Source organism: Montipora foliosa, chromosome 11, assembly GCF_036669935.1.
Source record: "Montipora foliosa isolate CH-2021 chromosome 11, ASM3666993v2, whole genome shotgun sequence".
NCBI lineage: Eukaryota > Metazoa > Cnidaria > Anthozoa > Scleractinia > Acroporidae > Montipora > Montipora foliosa.
Window position 1 is genome coordinate 28595773 of NC_090879.1, and position 26584 is coordinate 28622356.

A 26584-nucleotide genomic window follows, 5' to 3' on the forward strand; every position below is an offset into this window, starting at 1 on the left:
TTTTTTGAATGCTTTCGTCTCTGAGCGGACGGAAATTTCTGATAGGCTGATGACAAGAACACGTCAATCAAATCTCACTTAAGGCCTTCGTCCCTTAAGTATGGGAAAGAGAAATCAACCGCGTATATCAACCATCAAAGAAGGCCGGAATGTCAAAAGCTCTTGCGTATCTGAACATTATAAAAGAACGGGAAATTTCGCTCAAGAAAGAATAAGAGACTGTTTCGAAGGAGTTGCTTTCCAGCAAAGATGTTATGGTTATTCTACCCACTGGTTTTGGTAAAATCTTGATATACGCTTCCCTGCTGGCAAACGTCTCTTTTCTTTTGCTTTTTTCTTCTATTTTTCTTCTTTTACTGATGTCCTTACCCTTTGCCAAGTTGGCGTTCGTCTGCTTTTTCAGCGCCATCTTGAATTACGTCATACGTGCATATGCATCTCGGTTGATACGTCAGATGCGCAAATGACGGTCGCGCAACTCGTGAGTCGATGGCAAGGGACACATTTTTAGTAATTTTCTCTCTGTCAATTTTAACAAAATCCAGATTTTCACAAATTTGGTTCTTGTGCTGTCATCACCTCTTTCCATTGTTAGACACATTCCACAAGCCTCCAAACTCGGCTTGTCTAGTGATTCAAACCTCTATTAACTCTGGTTCAAACCTCCAAAGTTCTCCCAACGAATGCACTTCATAATCAATGACTACTCCAATTTTAAAATACATTTTTTTGTTGTAGCTAAAAAAAAAAAAAACTTATTTCTCCTGCATCTTGTGTTCTGATGTCTTTTTGACGCGACTTGGTCTTTGTTCTAGAATTCAAAAGAGAGAAAGGCCGACGACCTTGTCTTAAGAAAAAGCCGCCTTTAGCCGGGGTGTCGTAGAACCATCCCGATTCGCCGAAAACTCTATAAAGACAGATGCAGCAAAAAAGAGTTTGTCCAGGTTCAAAGACAAAATTTTCCACTGGTCGATGGGCTCAACAAAGCCATGTCGTTCATACCGATAATGTTATTAATGAAGATAATTTGTGTAATGTGGCCGTGAAAAAGATGACTGGTAATGGAGGTAGCCCGGAACTCCGATTTCTTTTTTAGCGGGTCCTGTGCGCGTTGCCCAGCAACTAGCATGTCGTCTTGCCATGTCATGTCATATCATGATTACTTGAAACCACGTGACATTGTCGAGCCCACAGCCTGGATCAAAGAGAGTTCCTGTGTATCAATAGGTAGGACGGCCCAGGTCACAGGCACGATTCCTGATCTGACAATTTAATTTCCCTCTCAGACAGAAAAAATCAGTTTTATTTGCAATCAAATGAAGGCTCTTCTTTTCGGAGGAATCAGAAAGTCGCGAGGTGGTAACAGGAATGAATGGCATATGCGGCGCATGGGCCCAAATTCTGGCTTTAACCATCCCCACGGAACGACGCTCCGACGCAAGGGTCAAGAGACAACGTTAGTGGTTTTACTGCTTTCAATTTCGCGCTTTGCTTGACAAATCCTCAAATACGATAGTGTTCCAATGCGTGCCGTCATAACCACAGCAGCACCCCCGCCGTTTCTTAACCTATTAGCTGTTCTATCACCCATATGGGGGTAAGGTAAATCAGTGGAAGTAAGATACCGTGAGAAGGCCGGAATTTCACTCTAATACAACGTTCTAATACCACCTGTTGTCCCATTCTCCTGCGTCAAATTGTTTCCAGGAAGCTTCTTAGTAAATCTTAAAGGAATGTAAAAATGCGGTGTTACAGTCCTAACCAGGTGATCTGGTGACGTAAGTTGGTCTGGGAAGAAAAATTTTAACGCCGTATCCCACAACCGTGCGCGGCCCTTGGTGTTGTTTCCAAACTCCCTGCAGTATTTCCATCGCCAAAACTCAACAGATCATTCCGTGTCTCCCACCTTTCCTGTTACTGAATGAGATTTCAAGTAGAACCGACGGGATCTAACCTTGCCTCTGCCATGTTGAATTCGAAAATAAGGTCGCGCGCGGTTATGGGATACGGCGTTAAAACTTTTCTCCCCAGTCCTCCGAATTACGTCACCAGATCACCTGGTATAATAGGCATGGACAACAGTGAATTTGATGAGTGTTGTTATGGGATGGGTGGGTTCCCCAGCATAGTCACAAATGAGTCTATTTTTAGAATACCCGTTCCCCCAAATTTCAGTTATGTCCATGAAAAAACATGGCAGAAGCGGTCACGCGTGACATGGCTTCTTCTGATTGGTAAAAACTGGCGGCCCTTTTTTGTTTCGCGCGCAAAGTGTATCTAAAAATAAATCCATTTGTGATTGTGCTGGGGCAAGACCGCAAAGTGATAGATCAACACTCTAATTCACTCTTGACGAGGAAAAATTTCTCCATTCGTATTGGCTACGAGAAATTCAGGAAACCCAATGCAGAGCAGAGGAGCAGAGGAAATTTATGCCAAAAGAGGTAACAAACCAAGCATTTTGATTGGTCAATGATGGAAGAAACTCACCGATAGCCAATTAAATGCGAGCCCCGGATTGCGCAATTTTCGCCTGATTGCATGATCCTGCATAATTATGACAACATTTCTTGAAATTTTTTCTTATATATCATGACTTTTCTCGTGCAAGACTACAAATTGCACTCGCCCGAATTTTGTCCGTCTTTGAAAAAAGTTACTAGTGCCTAATTGCACGAGAAAAATCATGTGATCACCGATACAAATTAACGTCACCATTTCAACTATTGCGTGGAATAAGCAGCGTTCGTGTCTTGAATAAAACAATTTGTTAGACAAAGGTATATCCTAATATTTTTATTTTTTCTCTTAAAGATTTAAGTGTGGTCACAGCATTGTCGTAGGTAACGCTAAAGAATGACTGGGCTTCCACTTCCTGCTGTTACGTTGATTTCAAATTTCCGCTTTCTTTGCACAGCTCCAAACGCTTCAACCTTTTGATTCCACGTTGGGTGACTCCGGAATCGCTAGAGAGACATCGCAGTTAAACTTTTAAAGGCTCGCAAGAGCCCCTTAATCTCTCTTGTCTCGAAATGCTGATGTATTTTTATTCAGCGTCCAACTTTGCTGATGGTGTAATCTCGCTAGTTCGCCAAACGAAGTTAAAATTAAAAGGCCACATACAAGAACTTGTCTGTAGACGAAGAATGGAACACCAAGCCAAGCCAACACTCTCCACAAACTGTGCGAGCTTCCAGCTAGAGTCACTGAAAAATGAAGACAGTGTTGCAGAGTATCGGAAAGTATCTAAACAAAAAGACATATACATTCTTTTATAGAGAAGATATCTCTTTACAAACATTGCTTTTGTTATTCAAATGTGCCAACCACAGGAACAAAAGACCCTTTGTTTTGATAGCCAATGAAACTCTGGTTGGCATATTAATGACAACAGGGGACGTCAGCGATATCTTCCCTATAAGATGGATAGGTCATTTAGGAGAGGGTGTGATTCAGTGTGGTTTTTTTTTGTGAGTAGCGGAAAAAATAGCTAATTAAAGTGTCTGCTTTCTAGAAGAATACTAAAAAAGGCCAATCAAATGGTTGCTTGCTGCTTTAAGTTTTTGATCCAGAAATTAGCAGATCACAGGGGTGACTAGTGGGTAGCCAGTTCCAGGCTCCTAGATAGTCAGAAAACGAAAAGAACTGCGTGCGAAAAACGAGTGGGGGTTTCGCCTCGAACCAAGCCCCCACTCGTTTTTCGCACGCAGTTCTTTTCGTTTTCCCGACTATCTGGGAGCCTGGAACAGGCTAACTAGCAGCAAGCATGCACGTGCACGCTGGATACCCTGCATCGTTCTCGGGAAGTTAAAGTAGCCACCTCATAAATCACAAGTAATCTATTAGACAGGTGATTTGCTTTAAAATAAAAAGTGGAATCATCCGGCCACGCATACTACCCTACTGGACAACCGCCACGGATAGCACGAGGAGTCACACATCAAGAAATTTTGTTCAATAATTGTTGAAAACGACCGAACCCTGTCAATCCTCGTCGTGTTATCGACACCGGTGTTTGTGAAGCTTTACTGCAGAGCGAAGGAATGTTCTTTCCGGAAAGTGTCCCAGCATAAGGCACTGCCAGGGCTCTGAAAGGGCGTTGGATTTGTATGCGGTTGTTGAGGCTGCAATTCCCACCGTAAAAGAGAATCTCTAGTCCAACAAAAAAAAAACTTTAAACTTTGCGAAACATTCAAGAATGTTTGATTGATTCGCAAGTAAAGGGTTAGTATCCGAAATAAGTGCATTTCAGAATTGCTTGTTTTTGTTTTCAAATCTCCCAAGCGCCGCAATCCTGAATAATTTTGACCTTTTACGGTTTCCCTATTGTTACAAAAGAGATATTTCGGAGTTAAAGCACAAGGGAAACCGTAACACGTCACAATTGTTCAAGATGTCGGCGCTCGGAAAATTTGAAACTGAAAATAAGCGATTCTCAAATTCATCTTTCATTCAAGCATTTGTTTGAGGCTCTTTTTTTTCTCAGGTCTTAAGTTATTAGTTAGTAGGAATGAGGGTTCGCGCCAACGGGATTTGTCTTTTTGACCCAAATTCTGCTCTTCCACGCTTTGTGTTTAAATTAGACGTCATATAGTTTCCATACCTGTTGGTCCGGGCGAAAAGTGGAGAAGATAACACATAGCAACACAAGTATCCTGACCGCATATCGCGAATGAGCAGATGGGCTATGAAATAAAATTGTAATCCCACCGAAAAAATAATAAATACTGTATGATTGTAATATTTAACAATTATTCCATGAGCGCGCGTTGGATATGAGATGTTAAGTAGCCAACGAGGCGCGTATCGCCGAGTTGCGAGTTGGCAATAAACAGTCTCATATCCAACAAGCGCGAATGGAATCATTGTTTTATTGAAATTTCATTCAATAGACCTTATTCACGATAGCCGCCATATTGGATTTGCTATTATCATGCAAATTAGCTACAGACTTCTGAGGGGGCAAACAACACAAGTTCGAGAGGTTATAACGAACATCTTAGCCACACAGATGATTTGTTTCATGTTTATTGAATGTTTATCACCTCAGTAGTAAAATAGAATGCTTACACAAGTTACTTCGATTTTTTTTACTAAAAAATTAGCAGATAACGAATTAGGAAGTCAAAAGTCGGAGGCAATCAAAAGATATAAAATTATTATAAAAGGTACTTAATTCTGAATTCTAAAATGTACTTTTAGCAATGCTAATTCAATATTTCGACGGAAAGATTTTCCGCAATTTGCCTTTATTCCAATGTTTGCCCCCCAGCATAACACATGGCTAATTTGCATGACAATTTGGAAACCAACATGGCGGCTATCGTGATTAAGGGCTATTCTGATCTGTTTTAATTACTCCATTACGGTATATGAGCTCATAACCGAGATTGAGAGAGCCAATCAGAACACCAGACACGCAATATCCGAGATTGAAAATTTAAAATATGTTTTAGTTTACAGGGACAAAAAGACCGGAAAGGTCAATGTTGGGCCGGAGCTCCAAACCCACTGATCGACACCACGTAGTTTTTCAAAGGTCAAATTGTGTTTTGTTTAATTAAGTTTAATTGCACGAAATATGACTTGGTCGACGAAGCACAAGTGAGCACGTGCGTTTTAAAAAACATGTACGTGCATTTAAAACGTAAGCGAAGACAAGTTCAAAAGCATTCACAATGTCGTGAAATGTTTGTAATAAATAACTCAGACGAATCAAAGTGTATTCCAAGCTTACCTCCTGAAAGAAAATTTTCAGTATCCACGGATCAGTGGCGCGGGTCTTTTGAAAAACTTGATGTTGATTTGATAGCAAGGCACATCTGCAAAGCACCAACATTAGGCGAACATGAAACTGGGCAAAAATCATGTCGTCGAGAGCGCAAACGCCTACACAAAACCGAAGATGTGATCAGCAAAAACAACGGCAATGAACGCTGATAGGCGTTGCATTTTCATACATTTCTTTTTCGTGCTCGTCTTACGTGTACCAATGACGTGAAATGGCCAAATTCGAGGTTATGTGGACAACCAGAGCACCTGACAATAAATTTTGAATTTTCCCAGTGAACTTCAACGCTTTTGATAACAGTTCAATTCCTGTATAGGTGCTTCACATTTTTAAACCCGAACAACCTGGAACAATCGCGAAATCATTACAATAATACCAAGCTATATCTTCAGATAACGTTCTTGTGACAGGTTCCCACTTGTGAATCCCTTTTTGACGTTGAAAATGTGTCTAGTCTTATCACAGGACCCGGAGGGTCCGCAAACCCGGCATGACTATTCCGGAGGTGAGGGGTGAGGAGTGATTATTAAAGTCTGGGTTAACCAAGACCTAATCATCCCTCACCCCCACCCACTACCCTCACCTCTCACCCCCTACCCCCCAAGAGCACAACAATGAGGTACCGGCAGAAACCCATAAGGGTTGAAACGTGTAACGCACGTTCACAGCTTCCGAATATTCAGTGGGAACTGATTGGTTGAATGTTTCAGTGCTAAGTACCATATTTGGAAACCCCTCGCTCTTGTTGTTCCAAATATGGTACTTAGCAAATTGAATATTCAGAAGCTTGTTTCCCAGCACATAAGGGGCCTTTACACGTTTCAACCCTTATGGGTTTCTGGTACCGGGTAATGGGTTGGAAATGAGGTACTCTGACATAAAGACATGTGCCACTGATGTTAAGGTGCTTAGGTGAAGGTTACACCCAGTCAACTGAGAGAGCTTCGCCCTCTCCAGGGAACACTTGCTGAATGAAGCACACAAAAATGATTGATGTTTTTTACACCTATTTTTACCTGTAATGGTTTGACCAACAACCAGCAATTTCTAAGCAAGCCACCAACTGAAAGGCAAACAAGTGCTGAGGATAAAGCACACAGAGCCCCATCATCATCCCTATTCTGCCGCACCTGTTGACGTCATAAGTATTGGAAATCGAATGTGGATGCTCACCAATGTCGCGATTTATGGACATGAGTGATCTCTTGAAAGTTCCTAAAATTGCACAAGTCCTAGGCGTGTGCAATTTGTGAACTTCCCAAACATCACAAGTGACCATAAATCAGGACATTTACGAGCAAGTTTGAAGGATTTTTATTTCTTATACTCAACAAAATTACTATTTCTATAGTAACTTCCATATTGCACTTTATAACCAATTTATAAAGTGATTATTGGCCTATCAGTGACTATATGATAAGAGAGGCCAGAAAGTTTATGTGCCATTTATTACAAAAAGATTAGTTATTCACAAGCCAGGGGATCCATGCAGGGAAACCTGGGCCTGGGATATTGAGAACAGCCAAAGAGCACAGTCTGAAGACCGTACTTGAAAAACAAAGCATACCAGTAGCTTTTCCTGCAAAAGCCGACCAAGACTGGTCAATAACATGACAGTTTTTTTGGTATTGTCTTGTGACAAAGTAAACTCCTGTATACACATGAACTGGCACCACAAGGTACAAAACAGAAATGATGGTATACACCTACGCCCATGTCAAGTATAAAATGAAAATGTTTGTAACCGCTGTTTGTTTTCTTTTCCTGCTGAAATTGAAATGGTTAAAGGACAAAAGTATTTATAAAGTTGTTTACAGGACGAAAAAATTACCTTACCTAAAATCCCACTCTAATGTCGTCTTTCTTCATCTAGCTACCAGAAAAGAAGATAAACTAAGAATAAAGCCAGGATCCGAGCCAGGATTCGAGCCAGGATCCGAGCTAGGATCCCAGCCAGGATTGAAGACCTAACCGAGACCTAACCTAACCTAACCTAAGCGAGACCAACCCTAACCCTAACTAGACCTAACTAGACTAGAACCAACCTAAATAGACCTAACCTAACCGAGAGATTCGAGAATAAATAGCGGAGAAAGCTCATCATAGCTCGAATCCTGGCTGAAATCCTGGCTCGGATCCTAGCTCGAATCCTGGCTCGAAGTTTAGGTATCCTCCCAAAAAAGGGTTTGTTTACGCATCTCGGCAGCTTTCAATATGCCAGCTTGACAAGTTTACCTCTACCTATGAGAAATTTTTATTTCCAATTTCAGTAGAACAAAACAAATTGTCAATTGATTATGATTTTTTGGCTATGACAAAAGGAAAGGAAAGGAAAAAGGAACTTTATTTAAATGTCTAGTAGATTTAGCGTTAGAGCACTAATCGGGGACACTGCACATCGCGTGGGCAAGTGTCAGAGAGCAAGTTGCCTTTGATGACAACTGATGAGATTTTTACAAAATGTTTCGAATTTCGAAAATATCAGACATATTACTGGAATATCAACATGAAAGCTCAGAGAGGTTTTATGGGCATTTTGTCTCCAAAGACTGTTTTTCCGCTCAAATCCTACCGGCCTCCCCGACTGCTTTGCCAATCAAAGTATCACGCGATTGTCAAAATCGTGCCGTAAATTCTCTAAAATTTCTCCTTTCATAAGGAAAATTAAGAAAGGAAAAGGCAACAAGTAGGCGACAAACAGAATAACTGTAAAATGGACATCAATTGTTAAAATTGAATAAAGACCTCATCAGTTTAGCGATTCATGCACAAGATCTTACACTCACTCACTCACTCACTCACTCACTCACTCACTCACTCAGACAGACAACCCCGATGACATTGTGCATTACGGGCTAGCCCGTAATTACAAAAATGGTATCGGTAGAAAGAAAGTTGTGATGGGTGGAGAGAAAGTTGACATGATACCTATGGGCCACTGTATCTACCTGTCTCGCCAATGTATAATTTGTTGCATAACGTACAGGTTATAAATGACATTTGCAGGTTATATAATGACATTTGCACATGCACCTCCTCAAATGTCATTTATTGTTTTACCTGTACGTTATGCCACAGATGTCAATAATACTCTTTTTCCCGGAGTATTTCAAGAATTGATTAGAATATTTGCGTGGGATGCGCTAGTGATTAAGACCATTAAGAGCTGAAATCCAGCAAATTTAATTTATTTTTTAATACGCTGATCGAGAGGAGAGCGAAAGGACAATTTTGCCTTCTTGTTCTCCTTCTGTGAAATTCTCGAGTGATACAATTCCGTGATACTGCACTTTTATTTCCTTCATACGTCATTAAGCACTTAATGACTGGCCCCAAGGGAAACAGTGAGTTTTGTTCCCCGAGACCCTCAATGTTTCCCGAGGCGAAGCCGAGGTGTTTTGTTATACCTCCCAACTCAAAATGGAACAATACACAGATAAAAATTATTTGCTTGACGTCGGCTGGCGTACAGATTTGCCGCCGTTTTAAAGGTGCACGACCTGATCACGTGTGAGTCGAAAGTTCAAGTTGTTGTTGCCCTAGGGCGTCATGAAGTTTTGTTCGCCCTGAGGCGAACAAAGAAGACTAATGTTGCGCATGCGCCTCATCACCCCAAAACTCCCTTGAATTTCAGTCAAATTTATTCGAAACGCGGGAACATGAGAAATGGCGGATGTAGTGCTGGCATCGTTAATATTCATCGCCTGTTTCCAAAAGGATGGCACACAATGAATGCAAAAATGATGAGTCACTTGAAAGACTTGGGCATTACCTTATCTTTATGACTGATACTGGTTCAATACAACGGGAAATACGGCGAAGGATCACAAACGAAGCGAAGATGACGAGTCAAAAGTGTGGCGATGAAGTGAAGAAATTGCAAGGAGCAGAGGATAGTTTTGCCTTCCTGGCGTTGTTTTTCCTTATTTAAGAGACTTCAACTCAAAATGGAGTGCTGCTTAATAATAAAGTAAAGGACCGTTCATTTTTTATGAGAAAGGGGGGGCTGGTGGGATTTGAGGGGGGGGGGGCACTAAAAAAAAATTGGCTTGAAAGGGGGGGCCAGCCGAAAAAAATGAAGGAAAAGGCGGGGTTGGACGAAAAAATTAGATTAAAAATAGGATAAAAGATTTTACAAATTGAGGAAAAAATTGACCTCTTTTATTTATAACAAATATACTAAAACATTTCCAGGATATTCAAGAAAACTTCTCAACAGCTTTTTATATATTTTATAATTAACAAGGCTGCTGCCTAAGAAAATTTTAAAGGAGCCCTCAGAGCTAAACGCTGAGAACTTAGGAGCCCAACATATGAAGTGAAAGGTGTTGCTGTGAAAAATTAAGGCGCCCAGAGATATTCTTTGGGAGCCCCAGGCTACCGGGCTCCTGTTAGGCAACAGCCTTGTAATAACAGTGAACGTACCATAATAACACTCTTGAATAGTAACAACTTTCTTTTCATTCATAAAAATGTTGTTGTCAAGCGCATATTAAACAAAGACCAATAATTTGAGTCCTGTAATTGGAACTGACCTCGTTACCAAGGCTTTTTCTGAGAAATTTAATGGGAGGGGCATGAAACTACTACAAGGTGTCCAATTCATCATTTTCGACGTTCTCTTTGATCTCGTCGTCGCTATCTTCCTCTTCTTCTTCCTCCTGTTCTTCTTCGTTGTCTTCCCCTTCTTCCTCTTCTTCGTCGTTTTCTTCTTCATCTTTGTTCGTGTCTCCGACGTTTGAGCTATAATCTTCAGGATGCAGGAAACAATACATCCTGTTTCTTACTTCTGGCTTAAGGTTGGTAATCAGCCTGCTTCCTGCCGCGTTGCTGAAGTAGTTTGATTGCAGTAGGTGAGCGATGAATGCTGCATCCCGTGTTAGCAACACTGCTGCTACATCTTCAACGTTTATGCATGCTTCCGGGATTGTCAGGGAGGGAGGATAAAGAAGACAACTGGGAAGCTCTTTTGCAAGGGGATTTGCAACGCAGATATGATACACGCGTCGGACGTTGTTTACAAACCGTCTGCGTTTTCTGCTCTTTGATTTCCTACGGTTTTCTTTTAATTTTCTTTTTTTTGACCCATAGTTTCCTGTGAGGCCCTTCAAGATCTGGTGGAAGGTCTCCTTCTTTTTTCGAGGTTTTTTAATTCCCCTGAAACATTTAGCAGCTTTGCTTCAATCCTAGCGATGTGCTCCACATTGAAGTCATCGTGGAACTGATTTCTTGTCATGCTTCAGGGTAATGCCATTCGCCTGGGAGAGCATGGAGTCATGATCACTGAGAATTATTAACAGCCCTTTCAGTTTCTCAACAGCCTCTTTGTGTTCTTTTATAACGTAGTTCAGTCTCCGTTCATCACTTGGTCTTAACTGGTACTCTGGTTGTAGCAGTTCTCCTAACCTCTCCGAGCAACCATCTGGCCTTTGAAAAGCGGCCTCCTCTGACATTAAAGGATCAAACTGCCTGGATCGTTCAGCAGTGAATCGCTTTTTAAAGGGTTCGTCGCTTTCACCATCCTTTCGCATCTTGGTGTGAGATTTGGAGACAAATTCATTGTGCAACCAAAGTTTGTGGTTGACTATCTCCAGCATCTTGAGGTCACGGAGTTCAAAAAAAAGAAGAGACTGGAGGAAAGGGCAAGGGAAAGTAGGGAGGCAAGAGAAAAGTCCTATGAAGATTATCATTGGGTTAATTTGTGTGAAGATGCCACCAAGCTAAAAAGGTCCGTGTTCCAGAATTGAACAAATACTTAAAACATCATGGGCTATTAAAACAGCATCAGAAGAGCAACAAGAATGACAAAGTGAAGACAATTATGGGACACTTCTTGCGAATGAATACTCTCAGAACTGGACAAGCCGAAGTGGGAGGCAGGAATGAATCAGGTCAACTAAACAGCAGTGATGAAAGCAATGAGGGAGAGGAAACTGATGATGACTACAAGAGTGATGCCCCTGACTCTGAAGACGACTCAAATGATGTCGTTCTTGCTTTTATCGCCTCAGATGAGGAATACGCAGACGAGCGGCCAGCTACAACACGCTCAGGACGAGCTGTAACAAGAAGAGCAGAAATTGACTTTTCATTCTTTTGAGTGATTTGTTAAAAGCAGCTTTCTAGCTTTCAGGTTTCTTTCAATAAATTATGTGAAATGTAACAAAACGAAATTTTAATGCTGCAGTAACCAGTCCAGGATTGTTATCAATTTTGATAACCACTACCAAAACAAACCATTAGCCAATCACTGCTCAAATTCTCGTCCACGTGACATTATTGATCACCAACTGCGTGAAAATTCAATATGGCGGACGATAGGGTGCAACGCGGGGCAAAGAGGAAGGAATTTTCAATGCCTAGATGACAGTGAAATGCATAGAATGTGGAATGTTTGGGAAAAGTTATTTCGAGGCATTATTTTCAATACCTAATCTAACAACTGTTCCGAGTGAAATAAAACAGTAAAGGAGACGACAACAGTTAAGCTAAAATGCACTGTTTATTCTTCGATACTGGGCATGATATTTTCATCAGTCATCGGTCGGCTTCTTTTTCTTGGGAGGCGAAGCTGGGGCATTCAGTATAAAATAAAAATGAAACAAGAAAAGTAAGTAAATAATTTCGTTTTTGAAACGGCTCTTAAATTCAGTGCCGAATGCACAGGAAGCGATGGTCCAACGAAGGGGAAAATTACGTTTTTATTTACACGTTACGACATTAATATTGCCAAAGCCGCTGAAATGACTCTCTGTATGTGTGTGTACGGATGAAATACCAAAAACATGTTACCGTACGAACGTGTTTGTAGCACGTCTTTGCACAACTTCGAGCAAAATTTCAAGGATCATTTTTTTGTTCTGAAGTAAGAGAAATGTATGATACTTTCAAATGGGCCTTAGTATTAATTTCTCTAGAACGTACTAAACTTTAGACAGAAACACATCATTCAACCAAATTAAATAAAAAAGTGTAAATAAAATAGAAATGAGAGTCCTCTTAATGAAAACGAAATAATGAAGATGCAAGAAACCACATTCGATGAATTAATACACCAAAACTCCAAATCATAAAATGACCAAAACAACAATTTAAACAATTAAACATCCACTGTATTCGGTGATTTAGCCAAATGAAGTACCCTCTGAGTTACCAGCCCTGTGAAACTGTGTTGGTGTTTCTTACATGTACAAAGTATTTTAAGTTTTATAATATTTATTATATTTTGTCAATGACAATCTTTCTCTAGTTGCCTCTTTATGCAATAGCATGACATCATCAGATGTGGAAGAGAAATCATAGATCTAGGAGATGCCGTTTCAGTCTTTGCTTCTTCCAATCTTTTGGGCCATTTACTGTTAATGAATTTTAAAATAAGTATGATCAAGTAACAACATTAATAAAAATGTTCAATTAAAATTAAACCACTCAATTAAAATAAGAGTATGCAAGTACACATGTTGTCAAATCTGTTAGTTGATTATGAAAACAGTCAGCCCACCCCTCCTCTTTCAGGCAATTGACTCTAGCTCAGCTTGCTATATAGTGAGGATATCAATGACATCACCAATTAATATTAATGTGCCAACTGGAGCCTTATTGGATGCCGAAACAAAGGGTTCTTTTGTTCGGTGGTTGGCTTTTTTTAAATATCAAAAAAGAAATTTGATGTCAATATCAGATATCTTCCTTATAAAAGGAATTTTATAATTATTATGAAAAGCAGTCCCCATTAAAAAGCTGTCAATGTGAAGAAAATCTGGTCCACAATCTTTCATCAAAATATATTTTGTTCAATTTACATGCAAAGTTGAAAATCCATAGACTCCATACTAGAAAAAAATCTCCATATACACACACACACACACAAAGGATTTCAAATTCCAGGGAGAGGAAGGGTGCAGAAAGACCAAAACACTTAAAGAAACCTCATTAGAATTTCCAGATTGGTGAAGGGGTGTCAAAATGCACCTTTTGTGAGGGAGGAATGGACATTTTATGGAACTACACATTGAAAAAAAAATCCTGCTAATATGTCTCAAGGCTTTTTCTATAAAACAGTTGTCAGGTTTAATTAAGCTACTGCATAATTGTACAAAATGTTAATGTTGATAAACAAAAAGGAAAAAAAACATTTTATGTTTATTAACACAGCTAATAGATAAAGAATGGTTTCTTCATGCATTTCAGTCACTCTTCAGTCCTAACAATTTGGGGATTTGGTAATGATTAAAATAGTCCCCATAATGGACAATTTAGACAGAGAAGAGACTTGCAAAAAATATTCAAAATCACAAAATGTAGGTGGTAGGATTCATAAATTATAAATTGTGGCATTTGCATTACCTCGGTGCAAGCTTCTCATCTCTTTGCAAACTTCATCATGCATTGGTACCAACCTCTGTATAACACACACATGTCAAGATGCAGCATGCTTATCTTTGCACCCAGTCCACTGGAAAAAATGCTGGAAAAATCTACAAGTGACTTTAATCCAACGACAAAGTGGAAAACGTACCTGACTTTGGGATCAAATTTCATGCCCTGTCCCACTTTACAGTTAACAATTCCAACCGTTCAAAACCCGCTCTGCCACCGCCATCTTTGACAAAGGCGAAGAATGTTCCTTTGTTGTCCATATCGAATAGAATTTTGGGTAGATAACCCAACTAGTTCCGAACAAAAAACGAATAAAGTGAAGTGTATACAAAATCCTCCGATTTCTGCAATGGCCGCCATGTTGTGATGTAACACGGTTATCAAAATTGATAACAATCCTGGACTGGTAACTTTTAACACCATATGTATTTTTTATTCAAGGGGGGGGGGGGGGGGCCTCGCAAAAAATTACTCTGATGAGTGGGGGGGGGGAAGCAGGAGAAAAAAATCGGAAATTGGGGGGGGGAGGGGGGGGGTCATACAATTTTCAAATTACACTCCTCCAAATTCCACCGGCCCCCCCTACCCCATGAAAAATGAACGGTCCCTAAGTCAGATTTAAATTGAAATGTGAGTTTACATTAAAAAATGTGGCTAAACTGGCGTTTGAAGCGAGGACAACAATAAATCAGCTAACAAGATGGAGTTGAAAAATGGCAGCCCACTGGCGAAGAACATCTCAATTCGCTATAAAGCTTCCCAACCTTGAAATTTTGAACCACATGCTCGAAATAGAGTGGGAATTGTTCTGGAGAAGAAATAGGGCTGATTTGAATCATGAACGAACAGATTAAGCCAAGACACAAGGTTTTCCTTTACGAGTGCTCTAGATTATTTAAATTTCCTTGGCAAAAAATATTTTGATTCCCTTATTCGAGACTTTTGTCATAGGCCGTGATACGGGAATTCCTGCTTGCTGCAGTAAGTCCAACAACCAAAGAAAAGATTTGTGTGAAGAAATTGTCATTTAAAGTGGCAAGGCTCAACACAGCAGGTTTTGTGTGATACGGTGTTGTCTACAAAGTGGCTCCAAATCTTGTTATATCATCTCACTCTGCCCCATTGTGTCTTTGACCTGGCAAACTTTAACGCCTGAAAACTAAACCACTGGAAAAGCATTAAATTTGAAGCTTTTTTCAATTTGTATATTGTCATATTGCCCTAAGCTGCGAAAGTTTCAAGTTGATGAAATGACGTGCACAAGAAATTCTAACTCGGAGAACGAGACTCAAGTCGGCAGCTCGTGCGTTCTCGTGGCCAAATCTTAGAAAATAATTCGTGATACGGGAATCGCCTTTAACAGCCGACACACAAATATCATAAGAGTAATTTGAGTTAAACAGTTTAAATTTAAAAGTGGCAAGGGGCGCGCAAGCGACCAGCAAAGTGAGCCCATTGTCTTATTGAAATCTGTCACTTCGAGCCAGTTGTTTGATCGGACGTCTTCTTAATGCTACCCAGCGATATCTTGCCTAGTGGGTTTCGACGCTTTGCAATAAATTTAAAAAATCCATTCAGTGTGGATACATCATAAACTAATTTTGCAGGGAAAAACATGGAGATTGACAATGGTTCATAATAATATTAAATTATTTATTTATTTGCACAAAGTTTGCTCATCTGAGGCAAAGTACTATTTACACTTAAATAAAACTGCTTACCACAGGAATTTTAAAACCCGAAAATATTACAGAGAGCATCACATGCACTATGCCACCACTAGAAATAAATGGTATATAGTCAACTGTACTAAAAAAAAAGAAACTCTGATTTCTATTTTAAATAACTTAGTCATTTGTTTGGGTATTAAGCTTACAAATGGCCCCTCCCTTCCTTCCGCCCCCCCCCCCCCCGCCCACCCGAAAGAATCCCCTAAACAATTAGTTGTGAATGTGTTCAAGTTGTTAACTAACTTTGAAAAAGAGCTATAATAATTACCATTATGCACTTTACCTCTCCATTTAAAAAAATTATAAGGGTTGTACTTGAATAATTTATATACTGTTAAATTACATCATTAAAGGAAGCGTATTCAAACTTTGTCATCTTATTTACAAGAATTTTCAAGAAAGTATAAATTGATTTTGAAAGTCATTTTACTTGTAGATATTGCTTGAAATGCTTTATTAAAATCATTTCAAAATGACATAAACAGGTAAAACATTTGTGAATGTAATCCATAATGTGAATATATTCAAGTTAACAACTATCTCAGACAAAGAATAATAAGAATATATTCTTAACTTTAAATCGTACTCAATCAACAGAACAGGATATCCCATTCAGTTGAAATATTTAGACTTTTAAACAAGCAATACTGGAGTACATACCAGCAAGTAAGGAAATCAGTACTGTGCAAAATAGTTGTGCAAAATAGTGTTTCAAAAATTGATTTTCAAAACGGATTTTTAGATGTGCTGTTTCGATTTTAAGAGGAAGGTCATTCCAAAGGTATTTCCAATAATGGATAGGCAGAATTTTCTTATACATATATTGGTTATAGTATGAAGAAATAAATGCTGTAAAGATGCATCCTGAGTTGAATGATTACGTTGCTCCGAAACCAGTACCTTTTAGCAATATCATGAGATTTCAATAGACCTTTAAGGAAACAATGTGGGGTAGGGGGAAACATCATTGATGATTCCAATAACTTTATTTTGCAATTTTATAAGCTGTGACAATGGGTTTTCATAATTAATACCCCGCAATATGCAGCCATACAGTTACTGGCTAAATAACCGAATAATGGATACTGATTAAACAATGTTTACTGATATTGCTTAACCGTAATGATGATGTTAAATATAAATTTATTAACTTTGTTACAAATATAATGAATACGATCATGCCAGGAAAGGTGATGGCCAATATAGATATCATACCCAAGTATCTAAAGATTGAAACTTGCTCAAGGCATTGACCAGCTAAAGTAATGAAGGAAGTACCGTAAGTTGAAATTTACTTTCTGATGAGGATTGAAGCTAAGATATTTAGTTTTCATTAAATTTAAAGTTAATAAATCTTGGTAGTTCAGAGCTAATGTGAGTTTGAAGTTATCTACATATAGATAATAGGGAAGATATCTGTTGACAAGCATTGATGTACAAAACCACAGGAACAAAAGACCCTTTGTTTCAACAGCCAGTGAGCCTCTGGTTGGCACATTAATTTGAATGACAAAAGGTAAACAATATCTTCCCTACAGTGTTTCAGTGGGCCATGATGCAGAGGTTTCCCCTCCAAATAATATATTATTTAAACAAACTGCTATTTATAGGGTGTCAAGTGGGTAAAATGGTCAGAAAATGAGAAAATCGGGTTTTTTATTAACTAAAAGTAAGAGCAAAATTGCAGCATTTGCACGAGAATAGGTAAAGTTAATGTAAATGCCTAATTGAAATCATTATTGAGAGGTTCAAAACTATTGCTTTAAATCAACATGAAGCACAAGCTTGCTACATTTTTCTCAAGTCATAAGCACAAAAATAGTTAATTTTTCCTGAAAAACCAGCGAATTTAAAAGGCTCATAAAAATAGGAAAATAACAATAGCTTGCACATTCATCAACTACCTACAGGTTACTACAGTACCCTTATTATCTACCCTCCGATTTCACTCCATGGCGACTTAGTAAATCCTCCATTCACGTTGCTAATTGTAAACTAGTAGTTTAAAATATGGGAACTGGAAGAAGAAGAAGGCGTTAATAACGTTGGCATTTCTTGTTAAGGTTTCTGTGGACAAGAAGGAAGGTAAAATACATTAATTTTTTAAAGAACATTTAATGGGCTGCGCTAGCTTATACTAGCTTGAGATTACATACAAAACGAAAGGAACAGCGAATCTTACCTTAGCAGACTGACAGCACGGCCTCGGTTGAACAACCACCTCAATCGATCTATGACAACATTCAGGAACATTTTAAATCGGGAATCTGCCCAAATCAATTGTGCTGACAGTGCATGACCACGAACGAAAACTCGATGGCACGAAAAATGAAAGACTTAAAAGAAAACGCGTCTAACCACTGAAATACCGCTATTTCCGAAAGAAGGAAACGTGTATACGTCGCTGCTGCCATAAAAATCCCTGCAGCAAGTAATCGAACAAGACATCTTTGGCCGCCATCTTGTTTGTTACTTCGCGCGCGCGCGTGTGAAAAAACCTGGGTACAAGAAAAACCATGAACCAATCAGACAAAAATCTCCTTTGTTGGGCGTCATGAAGTTTTGACCAATGACACGTGACACGTTCTCCTCCAATCAGAAAACGTATTTGAGTTGGGAGATATAACAAAAGGGATAAGCAAATCGAAACTGCCCACGTCCTTCAGTGCCTCTGGAGTCTTTCAAGGTAAGTGATCGAAGGTTCTTTGATGTGTCTCAGTTTGTCTTGATACAGTTTTATTGATTCGAATGTTCTCTTTCAAGGCTTTGAAAACAAAACTGCATCGGCCGGTCTACTTTAGTTGAGTTTCCGTCTTATTAGAAGTGATGCACAGGGATTATAGTAATTGCCGAAAAAAAAAACCGGCCACTCGAACAAAGTTCTGCGTAGCCGGCTACGCGGTACACAGAAACTAAATAAATTCAATTTGAAGTATGTCATTTATTAAGTAACAATAAATTGCGAATTGAAAATGGCTATCCCAAAAAGCTGGCTACGTGGTACGCGGAAGATAATCAATTCAAGATACGCGGTACGCAGTGAGATAATAGAGTGCTTTAGATTGTAGGACGAGAACGACTACAAGTACGAGATTTTCTTACAGAACAACAATGAGCGCGCACAAACCAGCGTCATTTTGACGAGAAAACGGTATTGCCGTCGTCATTTTAGTCCGATGTTCTCAAATGGAGATCTGATACACGATTGAATCTGCACCAAGGTTGGAACGATCGCTATGATAATGGCTTCGATGTTGAACGGCTCGACGATTTGTTGTAAAGGACGTGATGGGTGGACCAGGTGTTAGGACTGATGTCGCCACTAAGTTGTTAAGCGAAGGCGTGCAAGGTTAAAGGTAGAAACAGAGTTTCGGAGTGTAGGATATGCGTGAAGTGAAGTAGCGATGCAATCGTGTCGAAGAGAAGATGAAGATGAAAATCCAAGATGGCGCGGTCCGATGCATCGACGACAAGCAACTTGCACGATATAAATTTCCTTCAACAGTGATTCTTCGTAACTCCAGAAATATCAAGGCCATAAGATGAACAGAAAACGGAAGTATATAGATACAATGAAGAGCGACTTAAACAACCGTAAAGAAATAAATAAAAAAACTATGGCGGAGCGGTAAGATTTATGACCAAGCCGCCATCATTGCTCAACGGAGCCAGCACATTCCCATTTCTTTTTCTAAGTACCATAAGTATCTCTCAGTGAAATGCCTGGACATTAGCTTTGACTTTGTAGGCAAGCAACTGACTGTTAGACAAATTTCATGTATTTACTGTAAATGAAATCAACAGCTTGCTCTGGCGACAAGTCATCTGTAGATACATAAAATGTAGTCAAACCGAACCGTAAAATTCATAATCGATCACTGCTTGAGAACGAGAAGTACTCGAGACAAGAAAATTACAAAATTAGGATATGAATTGCAGTATTTTCAGCTTTAGAAATTGCTCCTTCTGACACCAGGAACTTTTATTAAATGATGTGATTTCAGTTCTTCGATAGGGCGAATAGCTTACCTCGGCTTATTTTCTTCTCTGATTACTACTAAGTGTGTTTGCTGTTGTCCCTTGATACACCTAGTGTTCTAGTTTGTCACTGTGATTTAATTCACGCAATTTTTGAAACAGAGAGTGGATAAGAGCAGGGATTCTGAACATTGCCAGCCATTATTTTGAAAGTTACATTACTTCTGCCTTATAATGATTTTCATTGACACTAGACACAGCGTCAGTCGAGGATTAGTTCTGCCTAGACAGAATTAGGAATTTAAAAGTTAAAAAAACACTGATGATAGAGCACAATTGTAGCCTCCCCGTTGCCTCCTAGATAAAGTGCCATCTGACAGCTGTTTAGTACCGGATATAGGCCTTATCTACCTTTTTGGTATGAACTTGCTGCTCCCTTTATCTTTTCTTTCTGGTGAATTAATACTAGGAGCGATGATGCATAGACACGTATATCAAAAGGGCTTCTTATAATAAAACTTCCTGTTGATCAGGCCGGGAAACACTTGAGTTTTTTTCCCCGGGAAAGTACCACAATGCACGTCCTAGTGAAATACACAAATGATAAAAGTGACACCTGAATAAGTCGACTTCATGAAACTGCATCATTTTATTTGGGAAAACTCCAAAAGTATTTTTCGAATTTTGATTTAGCAATGCAAAAAAGGACTAAGAGAAATACATGTGGAATGACGGCACGAGCCAGGCGACAGGTTTCTGTTTGTCATTTTTCTTGTTCTTAATTTTTTCTTCTGTTTTGAAAACTTGCTGGGCAGCTGTACCAAGCAAACAGTAAACTGAAATCGACCAAGTTTCATTTTCCTGTTTGGCAAAAGACATTTTAGCCAGGCGTTTGCCATTTAATTTCTTAAGATTAGTCCTGATTACCATAATGATGAACTTGATAATTGCTGGCGATAGGCACTTTCCATTATTCTTGAATCCATCGAGAAATTTTGGTTCGACCCATCGTTCATATTAAGAAACAGCCAATCAGAAATCCTGTTATATGGCGCAGTCTAGCCAATCAGCAGATGTCTTATAAGAAAAATTGACATTTGCTTGCTCAGCGGGAAATAATGCTCGCTCAGCGGAAAATCGCATGTGCTTGCAGCAAGTTATAAATACGGCTGATCAGAGTCAAGGTTTCGCTGTTTACGGGTGAGTTTTGGCACTTTTTGCTGATCTATTTTGAGGAAGCATTCATCAAGGTCGTGAAGCTTTCAGTGAGCATTCTAGAGGCTGACAGTGCATTTATGTCACTCGCAGCTTTGCTTTTCAAGTCGATCGAATTCGGTCGACTTATGGACACAAACAAATATCGATGACATCTTTAGTCATGGAGATCGCGTGTATTATATGCACTAACCAATAAAATGGTACCCGATGCCAATTTCCATCATGATTAAAAGGCTTTGAATAATATTGTTAGACGAAAAAATAGTCTATTACACGTTGCGTTACACAGTGTCGTTGTCACTAATTGTTCTAACGATCAGTTCATGAACCTGTTATTGCCGTTACACATGTAGTAACTGTTCTTACACAACAGTGACTGTTGTTACACCAAGTATTTAGTTTATTTCCAAGTTGCGCTAGATAGACCAAAGAAAGTGTCGGTAGTCGTTCTAAGAATCAAATTAAAAAGCCCTTATATTACATGTTGCGTTAGACAGTGTTATTCGTTCACCTTCCGTTTTCGTTACCCAATATATTTCTTTTCCACTTTTAGCAATTAGTACAAGCATAATCCCAACAGAAAGCCATAGCCACACCAATAGTTACTTATTATTAAATGTTATACTCAAAGAACATGCTTGTAACCCTGTCATTTTGCCAAATAAAATAATGTTCTATTTTTTTTTAAATTCTCATTGTCGTATATTGCATTCAAAAACACCTTTAACGGCAGCACTCACTTCTCAATGAGAACTGTAGTTAATAGTTCTTGTGAGGAGTTTCAAAGATGACTGTGAGGAGACAGTTGTGATAGTGTTAAACGCTTTGTTACATTGCAAGACTGAATTTTAACGTTACTCTTGGTTAATACAGGTCAATACATAATGGTGCATAGGTGCATGACTGGTTTTAAGGATAATCAATGCGCAACGTGCTTACGAAAAATTGTCATCAAAGTAGAAAGTTGGTAATCAAAGTTAACAAATTCCTGTGAAGAATCCTCCTAGCTATTTTGGCCAAAAAAAGCGCCAATGGCTTACTGGACTGTAAACGACGGTATTCTTAGTGAGGAGATACCAGTTCAGTACATCTCTACCTGCGCTAATTTCATTGGGAGACCAATGTAAAGCTGCTACAGAACCATCACTATTGTTTTCCTATAAGCTTGTAGTGTCCTTTTTTTCTAAACCTGCCCTAATGGGGGCCAGTGACTGAAGTAGCTACGTTCTAACTCTCCCAGTAGACAGCAACATTTTTTTTGTGAAGAGCAGTGAACAGGTTCCTGCTCCAAACCATGGTTTCAGATGTTAAGTTGTATGTAACCTCTGAATTTTATCTTCGTTTGTTTAGTGGTTAAAAGATCTTGTCATCTCTCATTTCAAAAGGTGAGTATAGGATACTTCAATCCAAAGGTATATGTATTCTTGTTTACCATTAAGGCCATTATATGCAAGAACACCATGTCCATTATAGTTGAGGGTTGTCGATAGCTTTTCAAAGTACCGGGTTTGATGATGAAAGTATCGTAGCGGGTTATTTTTCGTTGGAAAAGACGATAGCAACTGCCTTTGACGCAAATCATCAAGGAGACCTGCCCCCCTCCTTATAAATTACTGGGAATGAAACTCTCAGAAATGCTGTTTATATACATTTTTAAGTTTGGAAAAAAAGAAAGAAATCTCTTTATATAATAACCCAAGTTATTCACGGATTTTGATTGGTTCTTGCCTATGATCTATTAGAGGACAGACGCACGAGCGACGTCACCATCATCTTTTTACGCGAATAAAGTTTAATTCTTTATTATTTAAAACAAATAGATTCTTGTAGCCGTGGGTCTGTTCAGTAATAGATCACAGAAGACGTCAAAATGTGGTAAGAACATCAGTGACACACTCGGCTATCGCCTCGTGGGCCACTTTTTGTTCTTACCACATTTTGACGTCATCTGTGATCTATTACTGAACAGACGCACGGCAACATGGAATCTTTTGTTAAACTTATTGCGGGAATGAAATACCACAGGGTCGATTTTTCTGTTTTGTGTTAGCAAAATGAAGCGATTGACTTCTTGTTAGTCAGTGAAGGATTTATTACATGTGATGTATTGTGTTTCTTTAGCCCATGGCTTCCTGAGATACATGTACCCAAGTCCAAAAGAGGAAAAAAAATCCTGCTTGTGCAGGATTTCAAATAATCCCCCTTTCTTAGAGATCATACTATACAAAGAAACTGCAAATTAAAGGTAACAAAGAAGCTGTTAAGACTCTGAATCAATTGGTGGATCAGCAACTAAAATGAGTACCTCACTGGCCACAGTAGAGGTAAAGAAATCATAAAGATTTGTTTCGGGGTAGTTGTCCGGGTAAAGGTGTCCCCATTATTTTCACACACAAAACTGATAACCTTACCCGAGAAGCAGTTGTAAGTTCAGAGCAAGTAAACAGTGCACTAAATCAATAAAATCATGGGCTTTTTTTTTTCAGATAACTGATGAAAAATGCGTATCACCAAACTTCACGTGAGACATTTGACGAACTTTGCTTCGTTTTGGAAAAGGAGACCACAATTAATGGGAAAAAGTGATGACGGAAGGGTTTTTCTTCCCTCTATTCGCAAAAACATGTGGAAGAAATTAGGCAGAAGCGTTCCCCGGCTCACTCATTACTAAATGATCTTGCTGATCGCGAAGTACCATTGGAGGATCTTCTTTTGGCCTTGCAAGTAATTGGAAATGAAAAAGCAATTTCTATAATCAATAAAGGTAGTCAACTTAGTTGTCTCTATGCTTTATGTCGAATTGGTTGCATTTGCCTTGGAATCTAGAACAGGGCCCGTTGATCAAAAGCCTATTAACGCTAATCGGAGATTAAAAATTAACCAAGGAGTTTATTTCTCTACTCCCAAATGTTGTACAACGCTGATATTTGGCAAAATTTTACATTAGACGAAGTCAAGCTTGAAAACCAAAAATGATCAAAAGAAGCTTTTACCCAAAAGTCAAAAAAGCAAACCAAAGTTTACGCTAATCCTGGATTAAGTTAATCGGCTTTCGAACAACCGGGCCCTGAGGATTAAAGGGAATGTTTCCACTCTTTCCAAGAGATTGTGGTTGCTATTAATGAGGAACCACCTTCAACTTTACAATTTATAAATGCTGATAAGAGATCATGTGCAAATTTAATAGACCATTTCGATATATTAAAATTCAGTCCTAAACAAATGACATCCTCTCGAGGCTCTGGGGAATAAATATAAGGGTTTGTATGAGTTTATTCCCCAGAGCCTCGAGATGATGCCTTTTGTTTTGGACTGAATTTTAATATATCGAAAGTGGTCTATTCAAGTTGTGTAGGGTACTCGTACACTAGAAGGAAAATCCGAGACTTTTTAACAGTATTCGAACACTTGATCTCTGCCATTGAGCTTCAAGATACTTGTGTAGTGGTAGACAATAAAAGTGCATGTTCCGTTTTTTTAACTGTTCAATTAATGAAACTGAGTTTTCTCATTATCAGGCAAAAGAAAGAATGAAGAGATCAACCATAATGATGGCTGGCCATCTCCTCAGACCACCACTCGTGAGCCTGAAGAGGTATATGCATATGACACAGAAACAACCACTGTTACTATCTATCTACTTTAAACAGATTATATGATTGCCTGCCTTACGTCTTCAAAGGAACGGGATGACGATTGGGCGAGTGCAATGTTTCGGCTTGTTCCCGTTTTCGGGAACAAGTCGAAACATTAGACTTTCTCAGTCACTACCTCAGTATGGATTGATCAGAAAATAAGTAACACATTCTGATAACACTAGATGAGCTTCTTAAAATATCTAACGATTAGCATGTAATTTTAAATAATTGTTAACTTCATAGAGATTACAGGTGTTCATGGAGTCAATGGCTGCATACCAGTTTAGCCAGTGAAGCCAGTAATCAGAGAATAAGAGTTGCTTCAGTTGTGGACAATATAAGGAACCCTATTCTTTGGACTACCTTCGCAAGTACAGTAACTAACATAATTAGTCCACTTTTGGTGGTGTTTATTTATTTTTAATATCACCCAACTAGTGGACTAATGCAAATCCTGCATTTTGATTGGCTACGCTACTAGAGGACTATTACTAATAGTCCTCGAGTAGCGAAAAGCGTGACGCTTTCTTTCGTTTTTATTCCCAAATAAATATTTCTTTAACTTGCATTTGCTAACTTTATTATTGCCTTTTCTGTCCGACTAGTTGGGTGATACTAAAAAACAAGTAGACCCTTCGCCCTCAAGGGCCACGGGTCTAGTTGTTAAATAGCTCAGCTGGCAGAACAAGTGCAGTGCAGTTGCATGGTCATGGGTTCGAGTCCCGTTCAACCTTGTATTGTGTAACTTGCTTATCTAACTGTGATGATCCTTTTAAGTATCTAATAATTAAATTAATTATTAGAGAGCTTTAGATTCTAGTACGAGAACGACTACGAGTACAAGATTTTCTCATAAGGCAGCAGTGAGCGCGCGCAAACCAGCGTCATTTTGGCGGGAAAAACGTGATGCCGTCGTCATTTTAGTACGAAGTTTTGCAAAAATGTCGTCGAATCAAAACAAGTCGACAACACGGTAGCAGTTTTGGCATTTTTTTGATTAGCAAAAAGGCTCAGTTACCAGCAATAAGACTAACTATGCGTGCACCTCGTTCCAAGGAAATTGTTGGTAGAGAGCTGTAGAGTCTGGTGTCTCGTGTTTCATTTTTAAAACAATTTTAGGCAGGGGACAAACCGAAACATTATTACCTCCATATTCGATTGAGGAGTCAGCAGCCATGGCGGGGACCTTTGCTATCCGAGACTTGAAGAATTTATGGAGCGAATATCTATGTTATTTCCTTGTATGAAGCCATTAATTTGGAGGACAGCTTACTAGTTGCCTCTTACCAATACCAAGTATTGTATGTACTGATCCAGATTTCATGAAAATTCTTTGTCACAAAGTACTTACCATTCAATAGGGAAAAAACACTTTAAACAAATGGCAACCTTAGTTGATCGAGGAAAAAAAACTGAAATTATACTGACATTTATAGAATCATTTTGTTTTCCCTTTTCTTGAACAGAATTGCACGTCTCCATCATTTGAGGAATTAGCCGAAACATTGCTCCCATATCCGTTCCAGGAGTCATCAGCCTATGGAAGGCGTCCTTGTCATCAAGGAACTGAAGCAGCGTTTGCAGAGTTTATATGCATGATGTTTCCTTGTATGCATCAATTAACTGGGAGACCAATGTAGTAATGGACGTTACAAGTTCGTATTTTGAAGGAGTCCTTTATCCCCCTCCTTCGTGTTTAAATAAATGATTGATTGATTGATTGAAACTCTACTTAATCGTCTTTAGCTAATGCAACCTTTCTATCATAGTTAATCGTCCTTTAGCTAAAAAATTAACTGAGTATTCTATGGTAAAGTTGTTAAATTTGCACACCTTTCTATCAGCAGTAG

General features: G+C 39.0%; 4 protein-coding genes across 4 annotated transcripts in view; 2 read left to right on the forward strand and 2 right to left on the reverse strand.

The window, feature by feature from the left end:
- Nucleotides 1–2790: 2790 nt before the first annotated feature.
- LOC137975254 (CDP-diacylglycerol--inositol 3-phosphatidyltransferase-like) lies at nt 2791–7135 on the reverse strand. Its single transcript, XM_068822338.1, has 4 exons — nt 6808–7135; nt 5738–5822; nt 4604–4685; nt 2791–3206 (listed from the first exon to the last, which is right to left on the reverse strand). The coding sequence occupies exons 1-4, from the start codon at nt 7068–7070 to the stop codon at nt 3013–3015; spliced, it is 624 nt and encodes a 207-aa protein (XP_068678439.1). The 5' UTR covers nt 7071–7135; the 3' UTR covers nt 2791–3012.
- Nucleotides 7136–10377: 3242 nt separating this feature from the next.
- Nucleotides 10378–11388, reverse strand: LOC137976862 (uncharacterized). Its single transcript, XM_068824199.1, has 2 exons — nt 11090–11388; nt 10378–10948 (listed from the first exon to the last, which is right to left on the reverse strand). The coding sequence occupies exons 1-2, from the start codon at nt 11386–11388 to the stop codon at nt 10378–10380; spliced, it is 870 nt and encodes a 289-aa protein (XP_068680300.1).
- A 224-nt stretch (nt 11389–11612) lies between these two features.
- LOC137976863 (uncharacterized) lies at nt 11613–26479 on the forward strand. Its single transcript, XM_068824200.1, has 4 exons — nt 11613–11852; nt 23692–23860; nt 24615–24691; nt 26201–26479. The coding sequence occupies exons 1-4, from the start codon at nt 11613–11615 to the stop codon at nt 26372–26374; spliced, it is 660 nt and encodes a 219-aa protein (XP_068680301.1). The 3' UTR covers nt 26375–26479.
- The window catches only part of LOC137975080 (uncharacterized), a 31347-nt gene continuing 23300 nt past the window's right edge, over nt 18538–26584 (forward strand). The window contains exon 1 of the mRNA XM_068822128.1: nt 18538–18586. The gene's annotated coding sequence lies outside the window, so the exon portion shown is untranslated. The remainder of the gene's footprint in view (nt 18587–26584) is intronic.

Bases quoted from the DNA above. Each gene is read 5' to 3' on its own strand.
- LOC137975254 (XM_068822338.1), bottom strand. From the start codon at position 7,070: ATGGTCACTTGTGATGTTTGGGAAGTTCACAAATTGCACACGCCTAGG. The intron at 4,686-5,737 runs GTAAGCTTGGAA...TTTATTTCATAG, and splicing joins TGAAAATTTTCTTTCAGGAG to CCCATCTGCTCATTCGCGAT. The intron at 3,207-4,603 runs GTATGGAAACTA...TTCATTTTTCAG, and splicing joins CTTTTCGCCCGGACCAACAG to TGACTCTAGCTGGAAGCTCG.
- LOC137976863 (XM_068824200.1), top strand. From the start codon at position 11,613: ATGGGACACTTCTTGCGAATGAATACTCTCAGAACTGGACAAGCCGAA. The intron at 11,853-23,691 runs GTAACAAGAAGA...TGATGACGGAAG, and splicing joins CAACACGCTCAGGACGAGCT to GGTTTTTCTTCCCTCTATTC. The intron at 24,692-26,200 runs GTATATGCATAT...TTTCTTGAACAG, and splicing joins CCACTCGTGAGCCTGAAGAG to AATTGCACGTCTCCATCATT.
- LOC137976862 (XM_068824199.1), bottom strand. From the start codon at position 11,388: ATGCTGGAGATAGTCAACCACAAACTTTGGTTGCACAATGAATTTGTC. The intron at 10,949-11,089 runs GTTAATAATTCT...TAAATGTTTCAG, and splicing joins GTTGAGAAACTGAAAGGGCT to GGGAATTAAAAAACCTCGAA.